At 39.2% G+C, this 12,924-nt stretch overlaps 1 protein-coding gene across 1 annotated transcript; it reads left to right on the top strand.

Moving 5' to 3' along the window:
• The first annotated feature begins 866 nt into the window (after positions 1-866).
• Positions 867-9,900, top strand: LOC147337510 (uncharacterized). The gene is made up of 11 exons (XM_086308897.1): positions 867-878; positions 2,833-2,902; positions 4,635-4,775; positions 4,882-5,054; positions 5,296-5,432; positions 7,575-7,668; positions 8,132-8,461; positions 8,555-8,723; positions 8,896-8,899; positions 9,178-9,271; positions 9,580-9,900. The coding sequence occupies exons 1-11, from the start codon at positions 867-869 to the stop codon at positions 9,898-9,900; spliced, it is 1,545 nt and encodes a 514-aa protein (XP_086165023.1).
• The last annotated feature ends 3,024 nt before the right edge of the window (positions 9,901-12,924 follow it).

The raw sequence follows: 12,924 nt of genomic DNA, 5'->3' as shown, positions 1-12,924 counted from the left end.
GTTTGTGTTTTTAGAGACTAAATTATTCCAGGCTGTCTTTATTGTCCACTATCACTGCTTAAAACACGACCTTTCTTTGGCTGCTGAAGAACAGATAAAGGTACAAGTCTGTTTATATTGTGTCTATGTACTCATGCCAAAATTAGCTGTCCATGTGCACCAGCCCACACGCTTATTGTGGGCTTATTGGCTAAAGTCTTTATTTCTGTTCTCCAAATACATTCTGTTATTCCTTTGACAAACTTAAAAAAATGGTATAACTGACAGGATTTCTATCTGACAAAGAGAATGACGAATTGTGAACTCAGTGAAATATCAGATTGATAAGTATTAAAATTGATAATTTGATGCTGATAAACCCGTATCTCAATTTCTTTTGTATGATTAAGTCAGAGAACAAGTCAGCTTCAACAGTGCTTAACGAATTCCCCATATCTCATAATTCTGATAAAGGTCATGTTGACAACGTCTGTGTTAATGTCTACATACATATTCAGATGAAGTTATAATCACTGAAATTGTGTGCATGCACAAATCTGGGTGATATATAGTTAGTTATGAAAATATTCTGAATGAAAGCCCATTTTGCCAAATTTATTCACAAGGAAAAAACTAAAATCTCCCATTTGAAGAATTTAAGGGGTGGTTTTCATTCCCGGGGTGTTTTGTGAAAACCTGTCAGACATTTCAGATGGGATACTCACAAAGGTATATCACTGCATTACGGCAGCAGAGGGACGCAATCTCGAACTACTATATATGAACACTTGTTAAGGAACTCTCAACGTCACCTTTAAATAGACTGTGTCAGCACCACTTTTCAACATGCAGGATTTATTCTGGGACTATTACCTTTCCTGAACCTTATGCCTAAGCCAGTGAGTACAATACCCAAAGGTGCCAGGTCTGATATAAACCTCGCTGTGCTTGCTGGGTTACTTCACCACCAGACCACCAACATCATAATACAGACTTTGTATATATTTAAAAACAGGCTGTTATCGCTTGGTTTCCAAGAGTCCTGAGACACAATACAACACGCCACCCTGTCTGCATGTCTGTGATCCCACTGGCGTCTGACAAAATAGCAGCATTTCATGCCTCGGGAACAGCATGAGTAATTCTCACAGCATGTGAAGTCAAAAACCATGAAATGAAGTTTAAGGAACTCTCTGAGAAACAACAAGCAGGTTAGTGGGGTCAGTGACTGGAATCTCTCTCAACCTCTGATTATAATGAAACATAGATCTGGGTGAAGGTGCAAAATTATTACCAAAGCTTTGAGTTTACCCAGAAGCACATTGACACAAAGACTCGTGAAATGGAAGAAGGTTGGACCCATTAAGACCCTTTCAAGAATTGGATGTCTTTCCAAACCGACAGAGCAAGAAGGACCTTGGTCAGGGTGCTGACCGAGAACTCAACTACTAGACCAAACGGAAAAGCTTACGAAAAAAGAAATGCAAGTCCAAAATGCATGTATGAGATTAATTCATCAGGTTCTGCTGTGCTTTCTCAGAAAACCCACTGGAAACCTGGTGAAATTTAGTGAAAACAACCATGAGAAATACTCCATAATGAGAACCGCAATGATGTGTGACGCGTGAAAGCATTTGAATACTCGTTAAAGTGACTATAGATGTGTCTGTGTTTCACTCAGCCAACAATTGTTCCTACAATACACCCATGATTGACTTGCATTGCATGCATAACTAACACATGCATGCATTGTCTCGCCGAGTCCTTACCTGCCTTGGATACAAAAAAAAGAAAATGCATATAAAAAGCCAAAAGCATTCGTCACTTCAAAGCATTTCTGTTAATCCAGCTGACCTAAGCTGATGATGATGTTTTCAGACACACTGTCAAGTACAATATTCGCTCAATGAAGGCACAGCAGCGATGTGTGTTGATAAGACCTGAAATAGACCTAATCAATGGGTGAGTGCCACACTATCAGGCCAATCTACAGAGATAGCAACACAGGTAGCTTACAGATTCATACTGATGGAAGTCAAAACCTGTGAAATCACAACATAAATGCTACTGGGGATTTCAAGGATTCATTAACTCACTTATTCACACAAATGAATCCCTTCTACTCAGACAGTCAGTGACCCAGCTCTGCGCCTTCCCTCCATATATTCATGCATGCAGCAAAGTTTGTTGATTGAAATGGGCTTGTGCAGCGTGCACAAAATCACAATCACAGCTTAAACCTGAGTTAATAATCCTTGACATTTTCCCATGAATAAATGCCAGTTGTGTCAGTCAATCAAAGCCTGATAGCAGAGCAGTGATTCGACCCAAGCGCACTTTTTGACAGCTTTTGAAACACTGGGCTGCTCTGATTGGTTTTTGTTTAAATGTGAGTCAAGTTTCACATGAGTATGGTTGGGGCTGCCATACAAACACTATTTCATTTTTTAATTTTATCTTTGCAAACTGCATTATATTTGCTGATTGCAAGGTATCCGCCACTTCTCATCACCTGCACTACCTACCTGTTTCTGATCCGCAACTAATCAACAGATGGTATTTAAGATTTGCGTCGTCATCTCTCTTTCGCCAGTTTGTCCTCTAACCACATGGAAACCGACTACCTAGCCTCATGTTTGTTGTTTAAAGACCTGTACTTACCTGTTGTTCTCTGTGCTTCTACACAGCAAAAATGCCAGTGTTGATTTTTCAGTGTTAGTAGATATTCAACAGAGTTCCGAGTTAGTTCAACACTTAATCGAGTTAAAATAACACATCGGGAGTTGATTCCTGAAAAGTGTAAGTGTGGATTTTAGTCGTTACTGCATTTTAACAATGTGGGTGTTAAATTAGACCACGCCTTCATTTCCTGTGGAGCTTCGCATTTCAGAATCTTCGGTCGCCATTTTTTCTTGCTGCTGCGGTAAGTTTTATTCGGTCAAATATTAAGTTTTAGATTGATATTAGAACAAGTAACATGATAACTAGTAAAAACAATAGTATTTGTATCAAAATACATTATCTTTAAGTGTCATATTTGAATTTTAATTGTTTTTTGTTAAGCTGGGCTACTGCTAGCTAAAACTGCAAAGTACCAGTTACTTTCCTAGCATTCATTTAGCATAATCTGGCTGTTGGCAGACTGTAACGAATATTACTTGTTAATATATGTCACAGTTTTTACTAAACGCCTTTTATTTATTTTCAAATTAAACTTGCTAAATCCTTAGTTCAGGGGTCTCAAACCTGCGGCCCATGTCACTCCTACTTGCAGCCTGTGAAAAAATTTAATGCAATTTGGTCCTTGAAGTGACTGTTTTTTGTTATTAGGCGAAAATTATTTAATTAGAATGTAATTTGAGCAGAGTATTACAGGCCCTCGTGTGCAGCGTAGTCTGTGCTGCAGTAAGAACGTGTGGGACTCCCCCTCCTGATGTGTGCGTTTGAGTGCGAGGGAGGGAGAAAGTATGAGTTGCTACCCACGAGAAACGGAAGATGAAAGCATGTAGATATAATAACCACTGCAGCCAAAAAGACTGGCTGAGGAGCCCAGTTGTAAGTAAGCTGTTTATACTCGAGTGTACACTGTGTTCGCTGACAGTAAAGCTAGTTAGCGGCCACGAGCCCGACGCGGGACCCGACGTATTAGCCAGGTTTTTTTTTTTTGGGGGGTTTTTTAACCACGGTTCAGAGCCGCGGAGCTGGGCTTCGGTTAGTTTGGAGTGAGAAAAATGCGTTCAAGTTTGCGGTTTTGCCTTGTTATACAATATTTGAAATTTTAAAAACTAACGAGGAACTGCATTTTGGGAAATATTTGTGGGTGGTTTCTTTGTATTTTTTTTGTACTACTTGAACACTAAAGTGGCCCTCCAATGAGATGACAGTGCTAGCAGTGGCCCATAGCTCATTGAAGTTTGAGACCCTGGCTTAGGTGAACTAGGATGCTTAAGGCTACCCTGAGAGTATGTATAGATGGAAAGATTTTTACACTAGAGTATGCCCCCTACATCTTGTTAATTATGGTAATTTCATATGTTATGCATTTCTGTGACAATAAGGCATTTTTCTTTTTTTAGATTGTTTTTTTTCATGGTAAAATAAGCATTTTTCTGCCTTTTTATATTAGGGTTTGTTAGAGTGCAGGGAGAGTTTTTATGGCTTAAAGTATATAAAAATAATAAAAAAGAAATATGGTTTCTACTAACCCCCGCGATAATCAAGAGACTACTGTATTGCAGTGCAGTTACGCAGTTTTGTTCTACTCTTGGAAGGTGGCGATATGCTGGTTCCTGTCGAGTTTAAGGGAGTGAGCAAATGGGTCAGGGTACCAAAGACAGACGATGCCTACAATTACTCCGAATTTTTGCAAGGAGGTAATTTGAGTGTAGTGATTAAAAGTAACTAAGTAAATTTATTCATATACTATTCATGTAAGTATTGTTTTGATTTACTTGTACTTTACTCAAAGCCTTCACTGCAGTCCAAGGGCAAATACTGTAAGTTTACTTCACTACATTGATTGCTAATTTAAATGAATAATTCTTTTAGTAATTGAATGAATAAAGAATTTATAAATATTATCAAAGTAAAACTGTGATTTACGGATTTATGAATTATAAATTCATATAGAACTTTATTGATTGTTTCTTTTTTAGTGCTGGTGAAATTCAGTTTGCCAGGTTCTACCAATTTGGTCCTGATGGATTCTGCGGGAGTGGAAGTGGATTCGGACATATTTGATGAACTTTTGAAGTCATCTCAGGTGTCTTTCAGTGTCTTCACTGAAGAATGCAGTGGTAAGAAGTTTAAGCCGTATGTTTCATTTAAAAATGCGTTGTTAAATTTACTAATTTATAGTTGGTGTAATCATGTTTAAATCTATGAGGCTGTCTGTATTGTTAGACAACAGTGTTGCAGGGTCTTCTTCAGATCACACATCTTCATTAGAGTTGTCACCGTCACCTGCATCAGGAGGATCATCATCAGGTTCAGACACAACAATAATACTCGAATCTACCAAAGCTCGGAAAAGACAGTTAATTGAAGGACCTCCTGACAGCAACACTGCAAGAAATGTAAGTAATCTTCAGGATATGATATGTTGTAACTTAAGATTGCCAATTACCTGTTCATTTGTACCAATACTCAATATCTTTAAAAATATTATAAAAAAATATTATAAAAACAAAACAGTGGTCCCTCTCATGATTAAATAAGATGTAGTGATTAATGCAAAGGTTATAGCAGTTGATGCTGATAATTTTTATACCCACCTGGTAGGTGCTTTCTATGAATTTCTTGCAATTGTTATTTCAGATCGTCAGAGCAGCCTTGTATTCAAAGCCAGATGGTGATCAAGTATTTAAGGAATATGAGAAAACAAACTGCCTCTCTGATACTACAAGAAGAAAGATGGTGAACATCCTTGTGGCAGACATGGTAGAGAGTCATGGGTAAGTGATGTAAACATTAAGAAAAATCTTTGTTTTGTTTTTTTTTGTCTGTAATTTTAGTTGTTTACCATTATTGCACCACTTAAATTGATTCTTCTATATGTCATGAAGTCGTTGTTAAATCAAATCAATCATAGTTTTCATTAGTTGCTAACCCCGTATTGATAATGTTTCAAAAGAAGTCACAATTTGTTATGGAGTGATCTTATTTTCCATTGTCATTATTGTAGTTTCTGAATATACAGTGGGGCAAAAAAGTATTTAGTCAGCCACTGATTGTGCAAGTTCCCCCACCTAAAATGATGACAGAGGTCAGTAATTTGCACCAGAGGTACACTTCAACTGTGAGAGACAGAATGTGAAAAAAAAAATCCATGAATCCACATGGTAGGATTTGTAAAGAATTTATTCGTAAATCAGGGTGGAAAATAAGTATTTGGTCAATAACAAAAACACAACTTAATACTTTTAACATAACTTTTGTTGGCAATAACAGAGGTCAAACGTTTACTATAGGTCTTTACCAGGTTTGCACACACAGTAGCTGGTATTTTGGCCCATTCCTCCATGCAGATCTTCTCGAGAGCAGTGATGTCCGTGTTGCTGTCGCCGAGCAACACGGACTTTCAACTCCCGCCACAGATTTTCTATGGGGTTGAGGTCTGGAGACTGGCTAGGCCACTCCAGGACTTTCAAATGCTTCTTACGGAGCCACTCCTTTGTTGCCCGGGCGGTGTGTTTTGGATCATTGTCATGTTGGAAGACCCAGCCTCGTTTCATCTTCAAAGTTCTCACTGATGGAAGGAGGTTTTGGCTCGAAATCTCACGATACATGGCCCCATTCATTCTGTCCTTAACACGGATCAGTCGTCCTGTCCCCTTGGCAGAAAAACAGCCCCATAGCATGATGTTTCCACCCCCATGCTTCACAGTAGGTATGGTGTTCTTGGGATGCAACTCAGTATTCTTCTTCCTCCAAACACGACGAGTTGAGTTTATACCAAAAAGTTCTACTTTGGTTTCATCTGATCACATGACATTCTCCCAATCCTCTGCTGTATCATCCATGTGCTCTCTGGCAAACTTCAGACGGGCCTGGACATGCACTGGCTTCAGCAGCGGAACACGTCTGGCACTGCGGGATTTGATTCCCTGCCGTTGTAGTGTGTTACTGATGGTGACCTTTGTTACTTTGGTCCCAGCTCTCTGCAGGTCATTCACCAGGTCCCCCCGTGTGGTTCTGGGATCTTTGCTCACCGTTCTCATGATCATTTTGACCCCACGGGATGAGATCTTGCGTGGAGCCCCAGATCGAGGGAGATTATCAGTGGTCTTGTATGTCTTCCATTTTCTGATGATTGCTCCCACAGTTGATTTTTTCACACCAAGCTGCTTGCCTATTGTAGATTCACTCTTCCCAGTCTGGTGCAGGTCTACAATACTTTTCCTGGTGTCCTTCGAAAGCTCTTTGGTCTTGGCCATGGCGGAGTTTGGAGTCTGACTGTTTGAGGCTGTGGACAGGTGTCTTTTATACAGATGATGAGTTCAAACAGGTGCCATTCATACAGGTAACGAGTGGGGGACAGAAAAGCTTCTTACAGAAGACGTTACAGGTCTGTGAGAGCCAGAGATTTTCCTTGTTTGAGGTGACCAAATACTTATTTTCCACCCTAATTTACGAATAAATTCTTTACAAATCCTACCATGTGGATTCATGGATTTTTTTTTTTTCACATTCTGTCTCTCACAGTTGAAGTGTACCTCTGGTGCAAATTACTGGCCTCTGTCATCATTTTAGGTGGGGGAACTTGCACAATCGGTGGCTGACTAAATACTTTTTTGCCCCACTGTAGTGCTTCTTAACAGGGATGGTTGACAACAGCAAAACATTAGGAAAATGTCTGCATCAAATTGTCATAGTCCATGTGGAGCATAATCCAAGTCTACATTTTCATTATTCTTAAAGACCTGTCAGGTGTGTGATGTGGTCAGTCATGTTTTACAGATGATAGGTAGTTTGGGTAGTTCAAATCATACACCTGGATACATGTTGTTCTTGTTGCTGACATTTTATAATTGAATTTGAATCTGTGTTGGGGTAAATAATTGATAGTTTTCGTGTTCTCTGTATCTGCCTTTTAGGAGGATCCCACCAGTAAGTGTCCGCATTATGTATGCACTTGGGATTACAACCTTGTTCCCAAACTTGAAGGACCCAGATTCAAAGAATGGTTATGTAAGTTATGATGTTATGATGCATACATGCTGTCAGTGTCATAGTCCTGGGTCTGTGACCCAGTTTTTATGCAATTAAGACTTTTTTGATTCTGGTTTACGTGATAAATGCCTACACCTGCAGATATGACAGTCAGTGGTCTGTGAAAGTATTTTGTTGTTGGCTTTTCTGATGGAGTGGTTAAAGAAATCATATGATAAGACTAATTCAGGTCAGTCTGTCATTCAGGCAGTTTATCAAGTTATTCCCTAATGGACCCAAAATAAATAAATGTAAAAAAATGTCATTGTGTAACAATTGATTTAAATAGACCTCTAATGCATGATGCCATATCTGGCTTTTTGACATGTAGCACTGAACAATCCCACCAGTCAGGAGTTTTCTTCACTTGCTACAAACAGTGTAGGTAGAGTAGCAGGTAATCAATATTGAACAAATATCTCTCTTGCTCTTAATTCGGCAGGAACATTTCTATGATCACCAGAGTGGTTCTGGTTACCTGGCATGGAGATTGAAAACTGTGCAGCGCAACTCTACTGAAGAGATGAAGAAATCAAAGTCAGCTTTTCAAGACAGCCCCAAGACTCTTCGCAACTTCGCAACAAATGCGAGACAGTTGTCGGGTGATGAATGCAAGGAAGCTATGTCAGTGATGAGGCACTCGACTGACATGAAAGTTGTCAAAGAGAAAATGAAGGTGACTTTTCAACATAGGCAAAAAGTGATTCAAGATCCAGCCACAGCTTCTTCTGTCCTGGACCTTTTCCCAAGATTTCTGGATACACCTGGCTTGGTAAGGCATAAACTGATTGACTGACAGCTGTGTGGTTCCTTTGTTTGTTTGCTCGTTAATGCGTTCTTTCTATTGTCACATTTTGTGTTTCAGATTGACCAAGACTTCACAATGCTGTTTCGGGAGGAAGTGTCTGGTAAATTCCTTGCAAAGTGGCCAACATTCTTCAAGCCAAGAATCATCAAAGATTGCAAAAATCTGTCTCAGAGTACAGAATTGGATGACCTGCTCGTCTCTGCACAGGGGGACTCTGACGAGGGTGGTAAGTTGGAGATGGTAGACTTCACATGTCTTTACAGCATTTTCACAATTCCCACAGCACAATATATTAGGTGGACCATACTATTAAATCAAAACATGTTTTGGCACCTTTACAACAAATTGGAATACAGCTGTCGATTTTATAAATTACGTTGGGTTTCTGTTCATTTCAGTATGGTATGAAAAGGAATTTACAAACAAACTTTAATGGCATTTAAAGTTTGACAAAAAAAAGTTACTTAATGTTAGTATTGTTATGACTCAATATTTACGTCACTTGGTGGCCAGAAGATTTTAAGTGTCTTGAAATGAATTTTCATACCATACTGAAGACAGTGGAAAACTGCTTTATTTGAAAAATTATCAGTTATCCAAAACTGAATAACATTGAAAAAATGACTGCTGTGGACCTTAAAATGACAGTAATTGCGATTATCCTAATTCCTATTCTGTAGTATGGGACTGCGAGTTGGCTGCCATTCTAAAGGAAGGAAGTCTTCAAAGATTAGCACATCAGATGCTGCTCACCACCTAATGAAATTCATGAAGGTATGATTTTTAGAAATGTGTTAAAGTAGCTTTCTCTTTTGATGAGAAAAGATCCAGATTATCAGATGTTTTAAGAGGGCAAGGGGTTCCACTGTGCAGCAGATATATCTATGCCAGATAGGCTTGGTGTTGCAACGCCGGCACATTATTGTTACCATTAAAACTAAAATTACACATTGGAACAAAAATAACTGTGGGCCCGAAGTAAAACATTTTAATATTGTCTTAATTTTAGGCAGCACTGCCACTCAACATCCAATTACCAATTTTGTTTAATGTGAATCATTTGGTTTCTTTCACTCCCTCAGGTGGGAGGTAGCATGGAGACTTTTCTTAAGGCTGGCCCCACTCAGCCATTCCTCCTGTGTGTTGGAGAAAGAAAGAACATCATCCAGACTTTCTACATTGTCCTAGATCAAAAGATCATTCCCTGTGTGACGCAGACGGGAGTTGCAGCTCTTGACGAGCTTTTCAAGGCACATTTTGTATTTGCCGTGTCCTATGACGAAGCATTGCACAACTTCTACACATTCATCCAGACCACCGTGTATGGCATTGATGTTGGCAGCGTGAAGGAGAGTCCTCGGGTCAGGGAAATCAGAGCAAGAATTCTTCACAGTACAGTCTAAAGACATAGACTATACAGCACTTTGACTGTTCTTGTGTTACTTTTGCAAGATACACCACACAAGTTGCTCAGTGTTATTTAGACATGTCAAGTTCCAGCAACATTTTTACTTTTGAGCTTTGGACAGCCTAGATATTAATTTATCTTTTACAAGCAACACCTCTTCAAAGCACGTGGAGACTTTGTTGACTCAGAGGTCATCAGTAATTTTTATTTTGAGCCTGCACCTTATGATAGAACCTCTGTTTCACAGCCTGTAAATGTGGCTCATCTTGTGACAGGCAAATACTAGACATGTATAGGACTGTTATTTTTCAACTACAATCCTCAGGTGTTCTGAAAGTACTGTGCAGTGTTTAGTTGGTTCATTGGAGGAAAGTGTTAATGACATATACGTCATTGCACATGCAAAACAATCTGTTGTTGAATGTTTGTCATCAAGAGAAACCTCGGAAAAGTTGAATGTTTTGATCAGCTTGAAAACCCATTCTCATATCTTAACAGAATCTAAAAGGATGAGACATTTTGAGCAAAAATGGAAAATAGTTGAACCTGTAGAGCATGTTTTCCTGTGTGTGTTTTGATGTACTTAAAGCTGCTTGTGCATGCTCTAAGTAATTTGGAGACTGAAGAAATGATCAATGGTCACTTAAATGCATTGGTTATTGAGGATAAACTGGATGCTGTTGCACTGATCTGTGTATATAATGTGGTGTATTATAGACCTTACAATGGGCAATTTTCAAATGACACTAATGACAAAATGTAGATTGTCCAATATTGTAGTTTTGTATATATTTATGCGCTGTTTATTTGTGGTGTATCTGCTGTTTGAATACAGAGTATTTTGAACACTGTCCTGTTGTTTCTTTTAATGGGTAGAATGTCTGTAGCTGTGAATACATTTTAATTAATTAATACATTTTAATTAATTGTAGCAGTAGAGATATCAGAGATTAATGGGAGTTTATTGTAATCTGGCTAGTATTGATGATTTGACTGACACTAGTGTTAGTGTTAGACAATCAACACTATTCAGTGTTAAATTTTTAACCACCAGGGCTAGTGTAAAGTACTACCAACACTATTTGGTGTTAATTTTTAACACTTAACACCAGTGTAGAATATTGTTGACACTGGTCAGTGTTAGTCAGTGTTAATCTTTAACTCTGTACAGTGTTAAAATAACACCAGGTCATTGTTAAAAATATAACACTTTGAAAAGTGTTAATTTAACACTCAAAAGAGTGGACACATATAGACACTTTTCTAGTGTTAAATTTAACACTCACAGTGTTAATTTGACACTGGCGATTTTGCTGTGTAGTTGCATTGTTTCCCATAATACCTCATCAGCTCAGGATTCTGGACGCTAGTTTCTGCGTAGCCATCACAATACGATACAGTTTTATTTATTTAGCACATTTAAAAACCCGTAGGCACACCAAAGTGGTTCACAGTAATACAGAGAAACAACATAAGTCAATAACAGGGTACAGATCGGGCATTAACACAGACAGAATGGAGGCACTAATAGACCAGAAGAGTTAAATAAAATAGGCATCAAACCTCAATACAGAAGGAAGGTCAGATCGTGAATATAAAATATCTACTAAGAAGATAAAAACAGCAGTAAAATTAATAATAACATAATAAATTTAATAAAAAGTTTAAAAAGGGTATTAACTGGTCAGGAAAGCCAGGTCAAATAAGTATGATTTCAATCTTGATTTAAAGGATTGGATAGAGTCCAAGGCACGAATAGAAGCATGGAGGCTGTTCCAAAGGTTGTGTGCAGCTGAAGCAAAGGGTCGCCTCTGGTCTTCAGTCTAAACTTAGGTTGGGCCAGGAGTAACTGACCTGATGATCTTAATGCACGACAAGGAGTGTACAGATTGAGGAGGTCAAGTGAGCAGCAAGATTTTAAACTCAATGCGATATTTGATAGGTAACCAGTGTAGATCAACAAGAGCCGGAGTTAGAGGGTCAAATTTCCCAGCTTTCCTAGTAAGAAGGCGAGCCGCAGCATTCTGAACGAGTTGCAGCCTTCAAAGAGAGAAGGCTTGGAGACCACAGCAGAGAGAATTGCAATAGTCTAACCTGGAGGTCACAAAAGCGTGGATAAGTTTTTACAGGTCCCTGCGTGGTATATAATGCTTAGCTTTTGAAATCTGGCGCATTTGAAAGAAGCCATATTTAACTACAGATGACACTTGCTTATCGAGCATAAATGAGCTGTCCAAATAGACACCCAGGTTACGTACAGAATCAGAGAGAGAGAGTTAGCAAGGGGCCCCAGCAGGACAACAAGCTGGTCTCGAGGTATATGGCTATCGAACACCATAACTTCAGTTTTTCTCATTTAAAATTAGGGAATTATCTGACAGCCAATCTTTGACCTCTCTCAGGCAATCGAACAGGGAGTGCCATCACTTCACGCTTCTTCAGGCAAACGCTTCTCGCCTTCTCCACCTGCCACCTTCTCCCGCGGATCACTGAAAGGATAAGGTTGGAAACAGTTCTCTTATTTCTGACTCAGGAGCTCACCTGGCCATCTACCTCCCCGGAGCAGTCTCACCTCATCCACCAAGTAAGATCTCCTCATCTCAGTCCTCACATCATCCATCCAGTTACCTCTGCAAATCACCTTTCCCTCTTCCTCTGCCCACAGTCAGGAAAAACCACCTTTGTGTAGCCACCAAGAAAACCTTCCCTTGTGTACTAACCAACTTCCCCGTGCCTGTTATAAAATAAAACACTTAAAACATATTATTATTTTTCATGTTGCTCTTCTCACACCAGCCTCCCGTGACAACTGTATCGTATTGGTCACAATGTTAACGTCACCAAAAGAGAGCACAGTGCTGTACATCTGTGTGAAAGGGAAAAAACAGTCATGAACAATGCAAAATGATAAAACACATGTCCAGGGTGTAGTCCAGGTGTAGTCCACTTCTTTGCCTACATCACCTGGAATAGGCTCCATTCTTCCCACCTTAAACTGGATAAACAGTTAAGAGAACAT

Source organism: Aulonocara sp. 'chitande type north' Nkhata Bay, linkage group LG2, assembly GCF_057382095.1.
Source record: "Aulonocara sp. 'chitande type north' Nkhata Bay isolate Kocher_YH1m ecotype deep benthic linkage group LG2, A_spYH_male_GT1.1, whole genome shotgun sequence".
In the NCBI taxonomy this organism is placed as follows: Eukaryota; Metazoa; Chordata; class Actinopteri; order Cichliformes; family Cichlidae; genus Aulonocara; species Aulonocara sp. 'chitande type north' Nkhata Bay.
The sequence above is the reverse complement of the archived record's forward strand: the minus strand, read 5'-3'. Positions and strand labels throughout refer to the sequence as shown.